This window comes from Rhinatrema bivittatum, chromosome 10 (assembly GCF_901001135.1).
Source record: "Rhinatrema bivittatum chromosome 10, aRhiBiv1.1, whole genome shotgun sequence".
In the NCBI taxonomy this organism is placed as follows: domain Eukaryota; kingdom Metazoa; phylum Chordata; class Amphibia; order Gymnophiona; family Rhinatrematidae; genus Rhinatrema; species Rhinatrema bivittatum.
In genome coordinates, this window is record NC_042624.1 from 38099327 (window position 1) to 38120587 (window position 21261).

Genomic DNA, 21261 nt, shown 5'->3' on the forward strand with positions numbered 1-21261 from the left:
CGAGCTGTGTGTGCAAAGAACATTCTCATTTATAACAAATTTAAGGTGAATTTGAAAAGCCTGGTGCACGACAAAACTAGGAGATACACAAATATGTTGTGTTGGTGCATGCTGAGCAGATTTGAAATGGTGCTGTGTGTGCGCACATCTCCCGCTAGGCGCACAAATGAAAGCTTCCAAAAAAAGTGTGGGGCATGATCTGGGTATTCCAGAATTTCAATTTCAACTTATGCACACAGGGGCGTATATGTTATTAAGTGACCGTGTTCCTGGATGTGGGCCTATGCACATGTGCGAAGTGTTCTTTTAAATACTATTCTATTTTCTCTTACTTGGTGCACGCTCATGCCCAACTTACAGGAACATTGGTTGGCATCTCTTGACTTTTTTTCTGGCACATGGGGCTGACACAGTCTCCTTCTACCATCCTGGTTCTTCCTGGCCTTCTTCTCATGTCAGGGCTAATTTCTGCTTCCTTCTGTTCCTGCGCAGGCCAGCACTGTCTCAGTCCTCTTTCTGGCATGCCTGTGGCCATCTAAGCTTGTTTTGTATTGCTGTCAGAAGCCTGTTTTGGTTTATTTCAGTCCATTTTAAGTCCCGAGTTTATGCATCTCTGATTATGCTTTATGTCCCAGGAAGCCCACATTAAAAGAAGCTTTGAATCAGTCTGTATACGTTATGTTGTGCTGCTCCTGAGATAACCAACTACAATAACTGTGTGTCGTCTTGTCACATCTAAAAAGGACCTTGACAAGATCGATTAGTCTCCTTTTACAGACTGCTCTGGAACCACTTAACTGGATCAATATAAACATTTATGAAGGCTACAAAAACATTTCAGGTTTCAGCTCTAAAATTTAGAAATGCCTTTTATAGTTTGAGGATTAGAAACTGGTTTGTCAAATTTAGGTGTAGAAGTATATTGTACTAATTATGTGCTGCATTTCAAAGCGTTAACTGTCCCCATATTGCCTCATTTATGTGATGCTGTATCAACTGCTTAAACTACATTGAAAGAGAATCAATGTCTCATGAATTTAAAGCAGGGCTACCTAAAATTTTTAATAATTCAGTATTTGGTTAAAAATATTTATATAGTACTATCAATATGTACAACAGTATACAAAAATATTCAGGTTGCAGCAATGCCCCGTTCCATAACAGCACCCAATCTAAGCATGAACACAGGGAAGTTTAGGGACTTATTCAGCACAGTGAGTGGTGGATGGCAAAACTGAACCACACTCCCTAGAAACTAGGTCTGCCACATGACCAGCCAAGACAGCAGCAAAATAATTCAGACACTGGCTTGCATTCTCATCTGAATTTTACAGGGTTCCTGAGGTAAAGTAAATACAAAGGATTTTGAAAGGTCTGCCTGCTTAGCCACGTCTACTGTTGCTAGTTAAAAAAGATAAGGAATTGTGCTGCTAACTGCTAATCGCCATCAAAAACATTTACTAGCACCCTGCCTGCTCTCACTAAAGTACATTGGAAGCACAGTGGGAGCTGGCAGCACACTGGTTCCACCACAGGAATATAAACCCCAGTTCAGTTTCCAATACACCATTTAAAGCATGACCTTCAGCAAGTTGCTTAACCTCCCCATTCTAAATCACTGATTTTAAGTCAGGGTAGGGCTATAAAAATATGATTAAAATTGCATGGTGATCCATGCACTTGATAAAGCTGTCTAATAATAATATATATTGATTTTAAAAGTTTACATTTTAAAAATGAGGACTTGGCTATAGTAGAAGATATGCATATTTTATTTCAAGAGAATGTTCTAATGCAAGTTTAAAATATTTTTTGAGGGGAAATAAACGGAAACCTAAGTACAAGCCAACATAACGAAGTATAGCAATATGAAACAGACTTAGATCTCTTGAGCACCACATATAGAGGCGGATGTATTGACCAGCAATATTTAATGTGGGGTTAATGGCCATTTTACATGGAATTTTGGTACAGATACTAATCAGCTCATAGCTTATTAGCATCTGTAACAAAATTGCATGAGGCCTTTTTCACACATTGCCATGGCCAAGAATGTACTAACCAACAACCAACCTCGTTACCTTGTTATAAGAGATCTTTAACAACTGGTCATCAAGGGTCGTTCAGCGAGGGTTCCGGCGCCTCGCTGAACGACCTCCTGCAGTCGATCTCCTGCCGGCGCCATTTTCCGTACGAAAACGATTCGCGGCGGGAAATCGCTCCCTGACCCCCGCTGGACCTCCAGGAACTTTTGGCCAGCTTGTGGGGGGCCTCCTGACCCCCACGAGACTTGCCAAAAGTCCAGCGGGGGTCCGGAAGGACCTCCTGCCGTCCAATCTTTTTCGTCTATGGCCGCCGCCATTTTTCGGCGCCATTTTGGAAAATGGCGCCGGCTGAAGACGACAAGATTCAGGAGCAGGAGCCCGTTCCGGACCGCTGCCGTTCCGGACCGCCGCTGGACCCGCAGGTTATTTAAGTTATTTGGGGGGGGGTTCGGGAGGGTGGGGGATTTAATTTAAAGGGTCGGGGGTGGGTTTTAGGGGGTTTTAATGTGCCGGTTTTTCGATTTTTCGATTTTTCGATTTTTAACGATTTTTCACGATATTTTACCCCCCCAAACGGCAACAATACGATTCCCTCCCCCTCCCAGCCGAAATCGATCAATAAGACGATCGAGGACACGATTCACATCCCTACTCTCTAATATTAATCATAATATTTTGATTAAATAATGCCTATGCAGAAGGCATACTTAAGCAGTAATCAACTTATCTATTACTTTATTTGATGATTTTAGCCTCAAACATATATCTTGTCTTCTTGGCAATGCTAAGTTACATCATCTTAGGTACTCTTGCCTTAAGCTGCTTTAGCATATTGGTAAGCTTATCTGCGCAGTCCCAAATCTTTGCCAGCTACTGGCATCACTTAAAGGACTTTAACTAGAAAATCCTGTAAATTACATGTAAAAGATTAGCACTGTGAAGTGCAATTCTGCTAACTTTTTCACAAAAGGTGTTTTTGCAAAACTTTTGCAGACAAGAAACACACAATTAGAAGTGCATTTTCAAGGGAGGTATGCATGCAAATGTAACATACTTATGTAGCAATTTTCAAAAGACATTTATTTTATATTTTTATTTATTAAAATACATTTGTACCCTGCACTCCTAGATATGTTTGAGGCAGTTCATAGTAAAATAGACATACATAATTTCAAAATTTGACAAAAAAAAACCAAACTTTGTTTTTATTTTAAAAATTCTCTGCCTTTAAAGATGAATTTTGAAAACTTAGTACTTGCCGGAATTGGGAGATGCACACATAAGTCGGACTCACGCTTGCCCACCAAATTTTAGAGGCCACTCAGATGTGCACCTATCTCCCATGCACACACATCTCACTCAATTTCAAAAAAGGGGCGTGGTCTGGGCATTGTCGGGTCGGGGCATGGGCGTTTCAATGCATGGCCAAGAAATGTGCGGATAAATACTTACACACCCCAGCGTGCACCCAGGTCCACTGCCGCATAACTTTACCTGTGCTTGGGAGGAGGTATAACTTGGAATATAAAAGAAACTAGCAATTTCTGCCAGATTTAAAGGGTCTAGGGGAAGTGCAGGCTTTCAAACCAGGGGGGTTTGGAGGACCCAGTTTTAAGCACATATATGATTATGAGAATCAGGCTGTTTATGTGTTTGTGGGCATGGTGTGAAATTTATCACAAAAAAATCCCATGTTTGTGAAAAAATGTTGCAGCTTAGTACATTGGCCTTATAGCGCTTGTTTATTTATTTATTTATTTATTTATTTATTTGTTTAATTAAAATCTTTTCTATACCATCGTTAAGATAAGTACCATCACAACGGTTTATCGTAAGGCACATAAATTAATGTTGATAAATGTATGGAATCATGTAATCTAAACAGGTGCCATAAAGGTTCAGTTACATAAAATTAAATAAATACTATTTGGTGAATGTGATAATTCTTGTCCTTTTATACCTGTATCATTTTTAAATACAGGTATAGTTTTATAACTGTATCTATCCATTAGCGGTGAGATAAAATAAAAATACGCACATATTGGGTTAAGTGCTGTGTGTGGATGTTCTACTCTCCACACCCTACTCCTTTCTGTATTCTATTCTATTCTCCATTCTCTTTGTGATAGGCTTGTTTAAAGAGCCAGGGTTTTAAACTTTTTAAAAAAGTTTTGATGTCTCTTTGTAATCTGATCTCTAGAGGCATGGTGTTCCATAGTATTGGACCCGCTAATAATTTATAGGAATGAAGTCGAAAATAAATTCACCGTGAGCTAAGTGCTGGAATAGTAAGAAAGAAACTGAAATAAGTAAATAAAATTAATTCATTTTCCTGAAGTTGTCATTAATGTGCATCACTGTCATCTCTTTCACAAGTACTTATAGAATTATTATTTTTTTACACAGAGCAAGCTAAAATGCTTATTTTAATTTGGGGGTTGATTTGTTTATACCCCTCCAATTAATCTGAACATTTAAATTAGTTCTAGTACAAGACAGTTTTTGTACCTTATTTTAACTACCCCGGGAGGAAACGCATTACTTGTTAATATTCAGAAATTATGTACAGAACAGTTAACTCTGATAGTTTGACAGGTTAAAGCTGTTATTTTGAGACTTATCTCCTTTTTATTATACAGAAATAAATGTTAACAAACAAACAAAAAAATATATATATAAGGTGATACCTTTTTATTGGACTAAGTTAATACGTTTCTTGACAAGATTTTGAGAACTAATGTTCCGTTCCTTAGGTCAGAATAGAATGAGCAAAAGATGACATTTCTGAGAAAGTGAATCATAGAAAACAGTTCAGTGACAGTATGAAGAGAAACGATGATTGGAGGTGATCAGAGGGTGACAGGAAGTGTACAGTCATTTTGTGACTCAAAATCAGTTTAAGAAACCCAGGTCCATTCTTGTCAATTCTATAGTGTCTGATCATTTTAACTTGATATTCATATGTTCCTGGATTGTTTTGAATTTTTCTGTAATTATCCTGATTGTATGACCAGAGAGTTGGATCATGTAAGACAGGTTCTTTTCAACATTTTGTGAGTAACACTGCAGAAGGATTGTCAGGAAACATTTGTCTTTTTGCCAATGATACCAAAATCTGCAACAGGGTAGATAGCTAGGAAAATTTGCATGCACTGCCTCCATAACATGCAAATTTTCTCTCATGCATATTCATTGTGGATATCCTGAAAACCCGACTGGCTGGGGGGTCCCCAGGACAGGGTTGGGATCCACTGGTCTAGGGTCTGGCAGCTAAAATTTAGTGCTACACAATGTAGAGTTACGTAAAATCCCAGGAGAAGGGTGCAGTATTGGGAGAGAAATGATTCTTATGAAAGAAAAACGTGAGCTGGGAGTGATTGCATCTGATGATGTTAAGTTGACAAAAAATGTTGGATAAAGTGACAGCAAAAGCCAGAAAGAAGCTTTGCTACATAGGTAGAAGAATGGTCAGCAGAAAAAGGGAGGTGATATTGCCCCTGTATAGGTCCCTGATGAGACCTCATTTGGTATACTGTGTACAGTTCTGGAGACTGCACCTTCAAAAAAGATGGAGTCGGCCCAGAGGGTGGCTACTAAAATGGTCAGTAGTCTTTACTCTAAAGTATATGGGGACAGACTTAGATCTAGACATGAGTACCCTGGAGGAAAAGGGAGATAGGGGAAATAGAGTCATTAAATCTCTCTAAGGTTTCCATGCACAAGGGGCAAAGTCTCTTTCAATGGAGAGAAGGCTCTAGAAAGAGGAGTCATGGGAAAAGAGTAATCTTAGGAAATATTTCTTTACAGAGAGGGGAGTAGGTGCATGGAACAGCCTCCCAGTGGAAGTCATGGTTAAAAAAAAAAATAGTATCTGAATTTTAAAAAACCTGGGCTAAACACAGGATATCTCTGAAGGAATGATGGGAATTGTAAAGCTAAATTTGTTGGGTAGCTGGGCACACTAAAGAGACCATATGGTCATTTTCTGCCATCATATCTATGGTTTCCATAAGGTCACTGATGCAGTAGTCTAGTTCCAAAATACCCTCCCCTGTGGAGGTGTTATCTTGGTCTTCTCTGTGATGTTTGATCTTTGTCTACGTGATTTAACATCTGACCTGTTGGTAACCACAAGTACTTTTTATTTAAAACATCTTTGTTGTCTCTCTGAATTCCCTTTTTCTTTAGAAAACCATATTGGGGGGGGGGGGGGGGAACGGACTATTTTATAAAAGCCCACATTGGTGTAAAATATGCAGACCTTACACTAATTTTCAAAAGGAAAATACCTGTGTACTTTCCCTTTGAAAATTAGCCTAGAAAAATCTACCAAACACATTTAGACCTAATTTGTGCAGGTGACTTTTCCAAGAAAACATATTTGCACACTTTCAAAAATTCAGACTTACGAGCACAATTGCAAACCCAGCCCATGTTATAACTTTTCCCAAAGCATGTAAAAGAATGCACAAAAAGGCCTTGTACACATACTACAGTATAACCGTCATATGAAGCAGGCAATTTTTTGAAGCACCTTTTTGCTGGTAAAGTACTTTTTTATGTGGAGAAATGGCTTTGATAATCAATCTCATGGGGTCCCATAATGGGGAAAACGAAAAAAAAAATACCTTTTGGATTTTTTTTTTTAAAATGAGGCATGGCCTCCTTCCCAGTTGCAGTTTGTTTTTTCCATTTTTGAGGGAACTAGAAATGACCCCATTGCATTACAGAGGGATGCCCCCATAGTGTTCAGCATGGAAATTGGCTCGAGCCGTCTTGGGTTTCTATGTCACCTCCCTCTTGGTTATTTATAAACAAGCAGATTAGTGGAGACATTGTGAACAAAGTAGCACTTTAAAAATAAACATTTTTAAAAAAAAATTCTTGTGCAAACATTTTCCATGGTTTTTTTTTTTTTTTTAAATACTAAAGGCTAATCAAAATAGACAGAAGAGGTGCTTTATGAGACAGAGTATAATATAATTATAACATACTGAATATTTGGTATGAAATGCCTTGAATGCAAATTTCTGCTCATGTACATACTGTGGTTACAAAAATTTGATTCTTGATGTTACTAGCACAAAGACAGGCAAAGTCTTTTGATACTTGACATTAACAATCTGATCATTTGTCTCCCCAAAGAAAGCCCATACTTCTTTTCTATATGACACAATAAAGAATAATAATATTTCTGTTTACAGAGATATCAACTGGCATTTCACGGCAAGTCAATGGTCTATTTTTGCTACAGCATATTAGACCTCAATCTGTCATCTACAAATGTCAGGGGTATAAAAAAATTATGGGATGAGAATCAAAAGCATGTACTGAATTCTTAAAAAAAAAAAAAAACAAAGTTCACTTACACATATTTGCAGCGGAAATCAGTGCAATATTCAGCTGTCAATCCAGAAAAACAACGAGGGAGAAATGCTGTCAGTGGGACGGGATAATAAAATTTCAAGCAGATGTTCAGGCTGGGCTCTAATTTTCACTGAACTCCCTTGGTAAGCATTTAATTTCTTTATCATATGCAAGCTAGGCAAATTGTACTTCATCAAAACAGTATTGTGAAATATTAATATTTCCTATTATAGCAAAACTCCTCAGAATAACCTTTGTCATATTAAGTACATCAGAATTTCAAATGTCAAGGCTTGGCATTTTAATACATCTTAAACAGCTTTTTGGTTTAGCGTCATAAATTTTAACTCATTTTACCTGTTTCTGTGCTATAGTATCAAACAAAATATGAAACATTTTAATAGGTTCTTTTCAGAAATACTGTATACCAACCTTATGAAAATGTTTTCTGCTATACTATGCAGGTCAATTTATATAATTTATTATATTCAGTGGTAAGCAACTTTAGATTGTAAGATCCTCCAAAATGATCATTTTTCAAAAGTTATTTTGAATCTGCTTAACACAGTTTTGAATACTCTAGACAGATTAGAGTTTATTTAAGTTCTAGTTAACATAAAACTATGGGGTTTTATCCAGTGGGAGAGTGGCATTGTCTGTCCCTGATTTCTACATTCCTCAGTGTTAGAAGAAGCAAAACTTAAGAGTGTTGATCACTGATAAGGGCCTGAATGCCATGGACATGGCACTTGGACAGTTTCATGCATTCTAGTTGGGTTACTTGATATTAATTGTTCTTTAGGATGAAAGGGGAGAAAGACGGCATTAGCAACATAGAATAGTTTGTTTATAAATAAATATTTTTCACATTTTAATACATTTTGAAGTGACTGTTTACAATTTTCTTTATTTATGGAGTTGAAGTAATAGCCTAGTGGCCAGAGCAATGAGCCCTGAGCCAGGGTTCAATTCCCACTCAGGGATGGCTAAAGGCAAATTACCTTTCCTTCTGGCAAAAATAAATGTGATGAATAACCTTCCTTAGTGAGACTGCACCATAAATACTGCAATTCTAGTCATTGTATCTCAAAAAGGATATAGCTGCACTGGAGAAAGTGCAGAGAAGGGTGACCAAAATGATAAGGGGCATAGAATGACTGCTCTATGGGTAAAGAAGTTAGGGCTGTTGAGTTTGGAGAAGAGACAAGTGAGGGGGGATATGATAAGTCTACAAATCATTAAAGGACTTGAACAAGTTATTGTAAATCAGTTATTTACTCTCTCAGATAATAGAAGGACCAGGAGGCACTCATGAAGTTAGCAAGTAGCTCATTTAAAACAAATCAAACTAATTTTTTTTTCTTTCATCAGCACATAGTTAAGCTCTGGAATTCATTGCCAGAGGATGTGGTTACAGCAGTTAATGTAACTAGGTTTTAAAAAGGTTTGGATAAGTTCCTAGAGGAAAAATCCATAAACTGCTATTACGATAATTAATAGACAATAGTAGCTTGTGATTTATCTAATGTTTGGGTACTTGCCAGGTACTTGAACTTGAATTGGCCATTGTTGGAAACAGGATACTGGGCTTGATGGACCCTTGGTCTGACCCAGTATGGCATTTTCTTATGTTCTTATGTTTTTATATGGGGCAGTGTGCTGACTAAAGTATGGGCAAGATTGTTTTAGCTTCATTTCCTTAGTTTGAGCTGGTATCATGACTAGATTACAAGCATCAACCGTATTTTAAAAAGTGCCCTTATATGCACGTAAATGCTGCAGCACGCACATCTCAAAAATTTACAAAAAGGGGCAGGGTTTGGGTATTTCAGGTCCTGGCCAAGAGATGCTGCTTTAGTACTTACATGCAACGGTGCACGCCCAAGGACCCCTGCCGCATAACTTTACTTCTGCTATAGATGAGATGAAAATCATATAAAAAAAAAAAGGATCGAGCAATTTCTGAGGGGGTTTAAAATGTTTGGGAAAATGGGGGGGAGTGTAAGCTATCTAACCATGGGGAGTTGGACCTGTTAACTTGGTGAACTGGGTGATGAATGGTGTAGGCAGCCACTATTTTTTAAATCCCCCCGACTTAAGTGGTAGAAGCGGGATTTGTGCGCCCATGTGTGCACTCACTTAAAATTTAGCGCATATATGCATGCAAGTTATAAGATAGCCATGTCCCTGGGTGCAGGCTGATGCACCCTGTGTATTTCCTTTACCCAACTCCAAATGCTGTTGATATCTAAAGAGTGAATATCGGAAAAGGGATAACGAGGGTGATGTATACTGTAATAAAGTTGATACTGAATTGACTGAGTAAGTACTTATCTAAAAACCCATGTATAAGTGGCTTATATGATTTCTTTGAGATACACTAGGCCTCTGACCCATGTTTTTTTAATTTGCCAAATGATAGATATCTTTATATAAGAGATTTATCTTAGTCTAAAATTTGGGTGAATCAAAGGCAATGCTCTGAATACAAAAAAACACAGGGTAAAGCCAAATATAGTCATTGTGTTCCATTTACCAATCACAAATCAGTTATAACCATGAGAAATGTTGCAACCAGAATTTTCAACTAGGAAAAAAGACCATATTTGAATATTTTCCATGGAAAATGTTTTTGATGGCTTTCTATTTTCATTGTTAACTTATTTCCACTTGAAACCCAGTTCAGTGAAAATTGTGTAAACTATATAATTGATATTGGCTTTAACTGGAGTAGTTTGACCAAGAAAATGAAAATAAGTTTACTGTTTTCTCATCTGTCACAGCAAAATTGCGCACTTCAACAATTTAATTTTCTGATGGAATGGATAGAACCTAAGAACTATGTCAACTAGTGAGCATTAGCATGGACTTCTCTCATTATGTGTGAAAAATTAATGGATTCTTTGTACAGACTGATATTGCAAATACTGTAAGGTAATATAAGTGTCTCATCACAAACACGTCATAATTATCCTAACAATTGACTCTACGTCAAAATAACAAATTGGCTGGGAGGAGGGGTTGTGGTGGGGGTATGAGAATTGCATAATTTTGATGACTCATATAAAATTGGGAGGCTGCTGAGCCCAGTTTTGGAGCCGCAATTAACCTGGTGCCGAGTCTGGCCCCTACTCCATTCATCCATGACTCAAGGGCAATGTGGAAAGGGGATGGAGAATGAGAGAGAATTGATATGTGACTCCTTGAGGATTGGCTATGACAAAAGATAGGTGGGCACTAATGTTTGGAAGGGAGTCCCAGGGAGGTGGTTCTCAAATTTAAAATGTTTCTGATTTAAAGGCAGACCCAGCCATTGGGATTTTCCTATTTGCCTGCTACCTTCCTTGTTTTCATAGTGCATTCTTGGCTAAATCTATAATCTTGAGTTCTCCTGTGCTGTGACGTTGGAGATACTAACCAATATGTTGCTTTGTGTGGGGGTCATTGCTGACATTGGAATTTAATCTTCTGATTTTGGAGTTGGAGGATGCTGCTGCCATGCTGGGGTTGGACTATTGCCAGCTATTTCCCAATGAGCCTTGCCTGTTGGGTGGGGGCAGGAAAGGGCTTCTACTGATGGCAGTGAATCGCCCGAAGGAATCTGAGGCCAGGTGGGTTTTAGGTGTTCCCCACTGGGATCCAGCAGTGGGCCATCCAGGCTTCAGGATGAACGCAAGGGTACAAATTCTGCTTCTGCCATGCAAGTGGGGGGATTTTAAAAGGGGTGTGTGCCCACACCATTACCAGTTTCACCAGTTCATCCCCAGTTTGCCCAGTTAACAGCTAGGTCCTCCAACCCCCCCTAGTTTAATAGCATTCACTCCCCCCAGTTACCCTTGACTCTTAAATTACCTCTGTTATGGCTAGTTTTTTGGTTTTTTTTTAACTTGCATCATTTCCAGATCAGAAATAAACATACATGCTACTAGACATGGACACATTTATGCACACATCTCTTGGCCATGCCCAGGTCCCACCCCAGACCACGCCCACACCTGCCCCTTTTTATGAAAACTTTGGAGATGTGCAGGCAGCAGGCGATATGCTTGTGTTCAGGCGGCTTTTAAAATTTGGTCTGTGGTGCACGCATCCCCCAACTGTTGCACTTGCCGGACTTTTAAAATTCACCTCGAAAGGTGTGTAGCTGAAAATTTATTTTTGTAGTTTAGTTTCATGGCTTTTTCATTTTATTTTGTCTCATTCCATTTTAGTGCACACTAAAACTCATTTAATACAGATAAGCAAATTATCAAACATTAGTTACTGCTAAAACATTTAGCACATAATAAAACTATTAACATGAACTAAGAGAAATGAATCAAATGGCAGCACATCCCTAATATATATAGACCAGTTCCACTGAAAACAATGGGGTAAAAGCTGTAGCAAATAACAATGGCATAGGAAAAGAACAAATCATAAAACTACATTCTTAAAAGGCAATGTATCCAACCCCCACATTTTCCTCCCCCTGGTATAGACATTGTTGTTCATTGTGAGACACGAGGCTGTTTTTCTGATGTGTCCAGTGGGCACAGACTTGGTAATTTTAAACAGTTCTGCTGCACTGGCCTAGTAGTAAAGCTGCACTGTGTAAAAATGAATCACATGGGGCTGCTTGTTGCATAAAGGTTCACCCCCACCAAGGCAACAGAAAGGAGAAGAGCTATCACCTCTACAGCTGCTGTTGCTGGATCACAGGCCTTCCTTCCACTGGTCTTCCCAGACAAGTACTAGGAGTGCCTCAGAGGAACATTGGTAGGTTATCCTGTGAGGTTTAATAAGTTTCTGAGTATTGTCCCTTATCACTGCTAATGTGCTTAGGGCTCTGAAATATTCTTAATGTGTCCACTGGGTGCTGAGAGGGTAACTGTGAGCAATAATAGTACATTTGTAATTTGATGTGACCTTGTCTAGGTTGCGACTTAGAATGCATTTTCTCTTTTGTCTTTCATACTTTGGCCAGAACCCTGATGCATCATCACCATTGTCTGTGTCCAAGTGTTAGAACAGGGCAAACCACTCCGGGTCTCCAGAAGAGGACATTTGTTTATTCTTGGATAGCTTAGTGGCTCCTGGAGTGCCCAGAAAGATAGGAGGATCCAGACTTTCCACTCCCATATGGTGAGTATTTTTCTTCTGTTATCTATCATATCTTATTTTCCATCATGGCATCTTGGCATAATGGAATTTTTGAATGTATGTGCTATTTTGACCCTGCTCAGCCACCCATAGAAAGAGTAGATATAAAAGTACACAGGCGCTTTTAATGCATGTACTTTGAGGCTGCCAATTTTCAAAGGTCAATAGCATGCGCTTTCTGCAGAGTTGTTACAGCAGAAAATTCCTTCACAATCACAGTAGCAGTGTTCTGCGATCCTGGCAAAAGAGCAAGTTTGCTAAAGATTATAGGATGGTAATAGGTTTAGAGCTGGGGGTTGGGGTGGTCAGAAGGCAGAGGATGAATTATTATTTCCAAATTAGGCCAAACTGGGGAGTGGATTGGAGGTTTAAGGGTAGGGGAGATGGCCTGGCAAGGTACATGGTGATATATTGAGTGGGAGAGGGGGAGTGTGCTTTGAACTTCTAGGCCCACAAGGTATTTTTTATTTTTTTAAAAAATAAACACAGCTATTTAACTTTCTCTATTGGTTTGAATAGCCAGCTTAGTCTAAAATTATCCAGCCACTTTTTTGGCTAACTCTAGACCTGCTGCAGAATATCGAAGTTTGCCAGATAACTTACCTGACTCACTTGCCCACATTCTGGAACACAGCTAAAATGCCATTACTTATCCAGCTATCTTTTATTTATTTACTTAAAAACTTGTAGCCTACACAATCAACATTTCCTTCAACATCATACATTCATAAGATCTATGCCAGGCTCACTGGACCGTAGTTTCTTGGATCATTCCCCAGAGCCCTTTCACAACTGGTGTTACATTGACTAGCTTGGTTTGATGGCAAATTTAAATGATAGATTATATATAATTCAATATCAACTTGTACATCTGCTATTGATTTCATTTTTCTTGGTGATCAAGTATAATACAAATCCTAAAAGTTGGACAAGTACTGAGGATACTCCCTATTAGGTGAAATAACTTGTGCATTATCCAACTACATGGCTTTGGACATTTGCCTTACAGGGGGCCAGTTTTCAAAGGGTTCAGGCTCCTAACTTTTGGACCTTTTGAAAATTTACAGTGGTTGAGTTTCTAAATTTAGAGGTGAATTTTAAAAGCCCGGCATTTGCCAAAGCCAGGAGAAATGCGCAGAAGTCAGTCCGGCGCACGCCATGGCAATTTTAAAAGGTGCCCATGCCCGTGCATATCTCCTGGTACATGCACAAATGATTTTTTCAGAAAAAGGGGTGGGGTGTGGGCATGGTCTGCATATTCCAGGATTTATGAATGAGACCAGCGCATAAATACTTATATACACAAGTGTGTGCCGGGGTCTCCTACCGTGTAACTTTACTTCTGCTATGGATGACGTGTAAGTCCTAAAACAAAAAAACCTAGGCTAGTCAGAGGGATTTTAAGGTTAGGGGCTAACAAGGTAAAAGGGAGGCTAATTAACTAGGGGAGTTAGGAAGTCCTACCTTTACGTGGGCGAACTGGGAACGAACTGGGGAAACTGGTAATTGCGTCAGCGCTCATGTCTACTAAAATTCCCCAACTTATGTGGTAGAGGTGGAATTTGTGCACACATCCATATAAATAAAATTGTGTGCACAAGTATGCACGTACAGCCTATTTTATACCATGCAGGCATATATACACATATGTTATAATATGGCCATGTCCTTTGGCATGAGCCAACATACGCGTACATTTGCGCCCGTGTGGCTGTTTCATAGTTACTGTCCCTGGGTTCTAGTTTCACTAGTCTTTTAAATTTGGGATCCTAGAAAATAGGTGGATACAAGAACAGACTTAGGGCAGGGAAAGAAAGTTAGCGGCTTAGTACTCATTTTTCAGAAATTGACACTTAACTTAGGGGTCTAAATCTAGGCAAATGAATAGCAGGCCTAAATTTAGGTTAGATCCCTAAATTTAAATTAATTTTCAGCTTAAAATATAGGATTCACAGTTTGGCTGAAAATAGTTGCCAAACATAGGTACCTAACTTAGGGGTCTAGAACTTAGCTCCTTTTGAATATCAACCTTATAATATCTAGAAAAAAATGCAAATTATGTGACATTTTTAAAATTATTATAAAAATGTGAAAATCAATTGGCCATTTTTAATATGCTTTCAAGAATTTGCATCAAAACATTAAGGCAAAGAGATAACTTTTCACAAAATTTGTAATGGTGAAAGACTCCAGTTTTCACTTGTTATACTTATTGCTTTGAAAAATGTTTTTGTAGCTCTCTACCCAGGTTCAACATGCATTTTATTTCACAGCTGAGAGAATCTGCATATCAGACTAGGCCAGATCAGCCAATTAGATTGAGCGATTCAGCTTTTCCCCTTCTATCTTAATTGGGTTTTGAATTAGGCCCGTGGTATAGACGTAACATCATGCAATTTAAAATGTTGGCAGGGAAGAATGTGGAGCTTGCACATAAACATGCTAATTACTTTTCAGTTGTTAACTAAGATTACAATAGCATGAATGGATCAGAAAAGAGATATGTAGTGAAGTTAACCCATACAATTATTTCAGCTACTGCATCAGGTGAAGTCACTGGTGCTGATTATTGGAAGCGACAGCCTCACAAATCAATGCATGTCACCAGCAGAGCAAAGACAGATGTCTCTGATTAATCAGAACTAGAGAGGAAAATGTCTAAATAAGAACAAGCATTTTTGCTATTGAACTAATTTTTTGTACATCCATCAGCTTTACAACTCAGGGAAAGAAACACAATAAAGGTTTACATCTTGTCTAGGGCATAATAAAGCAGTTACAGTGCAGTAATTCCAACTAAGTAATGCATATCCTCCTAGCCCTGCACCCATTCCTTTTACAATGCTGTCACCAACTGAAATATTTTGGATTCATCCCACTAGCAGCATTAATTGAAAGAGAGCTGGTAAGCAAGAATAGAGGTTAGGCTTTCAGTGATTTACTTATTTCTTCCTTTGTAATGTTTTTTTTTTTTCAGAAAGCTTTTTATACACAAGGAATGATAAATCAGATCCATTGTGTGAAGAAAGTATATTGGAAAGATCCTGATCCTGGAGATGCATCAAAAGCAATGTCTTCAAGCAAGTCATTTTTTTTCATCCATGTCTATACTGCTTCATTCTAAGGGTGGCTGGAGGATGTCCCAGTTTTTGCCATTCTTCCAGTTATGTCTAGGAAACCCATCAAGCTTAATGTAGCTGTCTTTGTCATAAAAGTCTTATCTCCCCAGTGTGAACTGTGACCCTTGCTTTAAATAATAATCACATTGCTGGCTCAAGAAATGATAAAATTCCTTGTATTGTAATTCCTGAATTGCTGATTAACAAAGTTGGATCATATTTATTCTTCCTCTCTCTCTATTATATATGTATAGGGAGGGTAATCTCCCACACCTTTTATGTGCGTAAACAGGTGTTTCCCCAAGTAAAAAGCTTGCCTGAAAATTACCCTCAGCCCTTCCACCCCCGTGCAGGTAAAATGACGCATACTAATGTGTGTAGTTCACACATGCATGTTTACCCATGGGAAAAAAGGGTGAGCTTAGGTCAGGGGAAGGAAAGTACACGCAGGAGTTTTTCTTTGAAATCCCTGGGCATATGTTTACATACATTACATACTTTACAACTGCAAGTATTTGGAAAACTGCTCCCATAATGACAGGCTGGCCAGAGTACTGATGGCTGGAACAAGGGAGTCTTACAGAAAGATCTGCTGACAAAGCTGACAGCCAGGAAGAGTTTTATTTGGTAGAAAAAAAAAAACTGTCATGAGCCTTTAAAATAGAAAATCCTAATTTATTGTAGCTCTGGGAAATACACAGCTCTAGCTTTTTTCACAAACAGATTTTAGCCACAAAAATATAAAACAAATGTCCCCTAATAACAGAGTTAAATAATTATAAGGTTCAACATTTTCAGAAGTCTGGTGTTACCCGTTTTCCAGGAAAAGTAGCTGTGTCCCTGCAGTTTCTACTGCTCCCTCCTTACTACCATCACTACCAACTCTCACCAGACAGAGATTAAATACCTGCAAATCTTGGAGATGAGTGAGGATTAATTTGTACAAAACAGCATGCAACTGCTTGTCATTTTTAAGGATTGTAGTCCACAGTTTTAAACTTGTCCTTGTTAACAACAGTGAGACTAATATGCTTCCATATCTATTTATATATAGAAAGATAGATATAGTATATATGTTCTTTAAAATGGTTCATTTTTGCATAAATATTATCATATTTATTTATTTTAAAGTATGTGCCTACCTTATCCAGAGGGAACGTTTTTGTCAAGGCAAAAGCCCATCCTGCTTCAAAGGCTCTTCGAATCATTGGTGCACTCGTGCATGGAGGAGCACTTGCCAGCCCAAAAGGATTCAGAAACGTCAATCCAGCCATTTCTACACTAATGTCCACCAGATCAATGGGAGTATAGAAGAGAGGTAGCTTGGGCTTGCAAGCCATTGAGGCACCATGGAGAGACTACAAAAACAAAAAGAATGTGTGGCTGCTTGAATTCACCTCAACAATGTGTTGCGGATAACAAATAATAAGCACATAATCAAGGGATAAGTTTCATATTCCCATGTCTTACTGTCAATTGGCAAACAATAATTAAATTGCACATCAGTGGTCAAAATGCTATGTCAAATCATATATGAATCCCTGAAGAGAATGCTGAGATCAAAATATCAATGAGAAAATAAAATGAACATCTAGTGTCACTTAGGACCTGATTTACTAAGCTTGTCTCCCAAGGTCACAGGAAAAATAAGTCTTTGTAAGGCAGCCCCTTAATTTCTCACAGCAATTAGGTGACAGCAAATCTATCTATCTATCTGGCATATCTGCTCCTTTATGCAGGGCTCTAGCCATTCTTTTGGTCCTGGAGAAAATAGGATTTGTTTGTAGATGACAATATAAGAACTACCCAAAGATATTACTGAGCTCATATTGGTCCATTCTTCAGATGCTACAAAATGAAACGAATTAGTTTTTGAATAAATTATTTGGATTTACAGAACATAAATATTAGTATATTTTGCTATTAATCATATCAGCCCAAGAACTCTATAGCCAGACTACAACATTCTCAAGCACCAACTATATTGTTGGTCCTCTCAGGATCCATCCTTCCTCACCTCTTGCTATATAATAGTATTTGCTAGAGTTCCTCTGCTAAATGTTCTTGCTACAGTATTCTAAATCTATCAGGGGAAGAACCGATATCCTTGCCCCTCAACAAAAGATGAAAAGCTTGCTCACAGTTGATATGGGAGCACTGATTTCTTATTTCTCTTCAGAACATGAAAAAATAATTTACAAATTTTCGGCACTTGGCTCCTACACTCACCACTTGAATCACATAATAATACAGTTTTTGGGAAGGTGCATTCTTCAGTATGCAGTGAGCAGATTCATTTGCATTAGTGGCCGGAAGGCCTTTTTTGCCCCCCAACTGAGATCAAGCCAGAAGGAAGAAATGATAAGCACATAAACCCCCTGAGATCTCTGGCATGGTTCTTATAAAAAAAAAAAAAAAAAGGGAAAAATAGGCTATATGCTGCATATTTCTTTTGTAAGCCTCATCTTTCCTACTGATGTTTCTGTCAGCATTCCATAAATAAGAAATGCAAAGTAAATATATTCAGGCCAAGAGATTACTAGAAATGAAACCACCTCACCTGAAGGTCACATCTTCAAAAAAAAGTTACATATTCTTAAATTGTTCACATTCATAATGAGGAAAAATCTGGGGGTGGGGGAAGGACTTGAGGAAAGAAATTATGAGTAAACAGGATATCTTCCAGATGATTAAATCAGCAAGAGCTTTTTAAATACTTAACCTTGGGGAAATATGTTAGGCCCCTTGACTAGAATTGATAAACAAAAAGTTTAATGTTCTTAGAAAACCTGTTAGCTCCTTCCTATCTGGATTTTTCATTGTTGAACTGAGAGGTGAAATAAAAGGCATCTCAAATAGCTTGGCTAAAATTCAAGCACTGTAAGTTCTAAAGACCCAAACTAATTTCCGCACTGCCCACTGTCTGCAGTGGCTTGACGATTCAGTGAAATGCATGCATCTATTCTAATGATTAATTTAGGTTTACAATGAGGGCAAATATCCATGAAACAGTCCTCCCCCACAGGAAAAAAAGGGATGCTCTGGGAGCAGGGGACAGTGGAGCCAGCCAATGACTGTGGCAAGTTCATTTTGAAACCAAAGACTGTCACTGCTGCAAGGCCCGTGAAAAGTTTGCAGATAGAAAAGTACACATGGTGTCCACGGCCCCTCCATTTTTAAAGGGATTCAAAACTGCCCCAAATCTGACCAAAGTTTTTTCCTGTTTTGCAGGCAGCATATAATAATAATAGTAGTAATAACCCTAATGATCATTTCTACAGCTCTATCATTTTATATGCAACTGGAAAAATAATTTGTGTAGTTACCACCTATCCATGTAAGTCAGAGTATAAGGAGGGTGAATAACTTCCTTATTGTCTTGTAGGGGCTCTGTTTTCAAAGGGAAGAAAACAAATGCTTGCATATATCAAGATGTGCACTTATTTAATCTATTTCTTTACTTTTTATGATACATGCACAATTTTATTTATGTGCCCATTTCAATTTAGGAATTGCACAATTAATTATGTGGACAAGATGGATGCATAACTCAGCAAATTGTTTAATCATTTCTTTTGCTCACTTTGAAAAATAAATCCCTAGATGTCAGTTAAAGGGGGATAAAATTAAAATCGTCCAGAAACTATTAGTCAGGGGCAGAGCACCAGAAATGCAAAGCGCAAATCCATAGCATGTTTCCATTAGTATGTCTGAATTGCTGATGAAAGAATGAGCATTGTTGCATTATTTTAGACTTTCTAGCTTCTGTGTACATCATGGGTCAGAAACACCAATCTTCGAGTGCCACAAGCCGGACAGGTTTCAAAGATATCTACACTGAAATATTAATGCTATGCATTTACATGCTCTGCCTTCATTGCATTAAGACTCATCTCATGCATGTTTATTGTTGATATTCTGAAAATATGACCATCTTGTGGCACTCTATATCATGAGCTTTCTATCCTTGGAACACACTCTCAACCATTATTTTAGAAAGCTCTTGTAGGGGAAGGTTGAGATTAACGCTTTCTATATTGGGAGAAAGTGCACAGAAACTGGGAGAGAGAAAGAGACGGGAAAGAAAAGTAGACCAGAAAAGTTAAAATGGGAAAAAATTTAAACAGAAAAAAAGAAGAAAGAATAGATAAGTGGAGCTGTGGATGACACCCGTTAGTGTGCTAGCAGGAAGGATGAAGACAGCTTACACCTGATAGCATAAAGAAATCCTACAGCAGTGACCCACACTATATTTTCCATCTAAGCGACTAGTAATGGCTTTGTCTATATAGCAGAAAGAAAGCTAGCATTTGTTAAGACTAAAATTAATATATTGTATATCAGCGAGAAAGTGTCAGTGTGCATAAAATAAGAGTGATTCAAATGTGGTTATAGCTTTTTTCATTGTTTTTGATCAAATAATGTTTTTTTGGTTTCCTACTGCATTTGCTATGTCTTAACTCGTTTGCAATCCTGACATTAACTGTTACGAGCGCGCGCGGGCGTGGTCGTCTCGGGCGGGTGGTGAGCCCTTGGGCCACGGCAGGACCCCAGGAGGAGCCCAAGGCCACACCGTGGGAGGTGAGCTGAGCAGGCATGGTGAGCCAGGCAGGCAGGAACAGAAGCAGGAAGTCCAGCCCTCCGCTGGACCTGCATGCCCATGGTAGCCAACACGGGGAAGTTGACTAATGAACGGTCCTCCGACTGTTCCCGGCTCTTTCGGACCTGCCACAGGGAACGGCAATGGGCAGCAGGCCGGACAGGGGTGAGGGCAGACAGAGTCCTTAAACAGAAGACATCAAACGGGGCAGAAGCAAGACGGAGACATCAGGTCAAGGGCTGAAGCGAGACACAGGAAAGGCCCAGGCGAGCAGGAACTCCGATGCTGGGATACTCACATCCGAAGCCCCCTCGGCTGGCAGAAGCTCAAGAGCCCGTGGGACGAATCCCTCCTGTTGGCCACACCAGGGCCCAACAGGACAGAAGGCTCAGGAACCAGGTCAAGGCAGAGACAGGTAGACATCCGGACAAGGGCTGAAGCAGACACTGAAGACAAGGCTGGACAGGAACATTGCACTGTCCATCAGGGCGCCCTACTCAGCCCACCCGTGGGACTGAGTCGCGGACCACCCTGTCCCAGACGCGCCCTACACAGCCTAGGAAGGCTGGTCGCGGACCACGCTGAGAAGGAGGGTGCGGGGAAGACCCAGGCGAGCAGGAACTCCGATGCTGGGATACTCACATCCGAAGCCCCCTCGGCTGGCCGAAACAGGAGCAGACATCAGGCAAGGACACTGGACAGGGATCCATCAAAGCATAAGTGATCACGGAAGACCTGGATCAGCAAGTATACAGACGACTGTAGGACCTGATCCGCAGGCCAAAGACAAGCAGGAGTCGGAGTCACGGACCGGAGTCAAGGCAGGCTGAAGACAAGCAGGAGTCGGAGTCACAGACCGGAGTCAAGGCAGGCTGAAGACAAGCAGGAGTCGGAGTCACGGACCGGAGTCAAGGCAGGCTGAAGACAAGCAGGAGTCGGAGTCACGGACCGGAGTCAAGGCAGGCTGAAGACAAGCAGGAGTCGGAGT

At 39.4% G+C, this 21261-nt stretch overlaps 1 protein-coding gene across 1 annotated transcript in view; it reads right to left on the reverse strand.

Moving 5' to 3' along the window:
• DPYD (dihydropyrimidine dehydrogenase) overlaps positions 1 to 21261 on the reverse strand; it is a 2453390-nt gene that overhangs the window by 1072546 nt on the left and 1359583 nt on the right. Inside the window, exon 13 of the mRNA XM_029618068.1 lies at positions 16816 to 17031. Coding sequence (XP_029473928.1) covers positions 16816 to 17031 — 216 coding nt within the window. The remainder of the gene's footprint in view (positions 1 to 16815; positions 17032 to 21261) is intronic.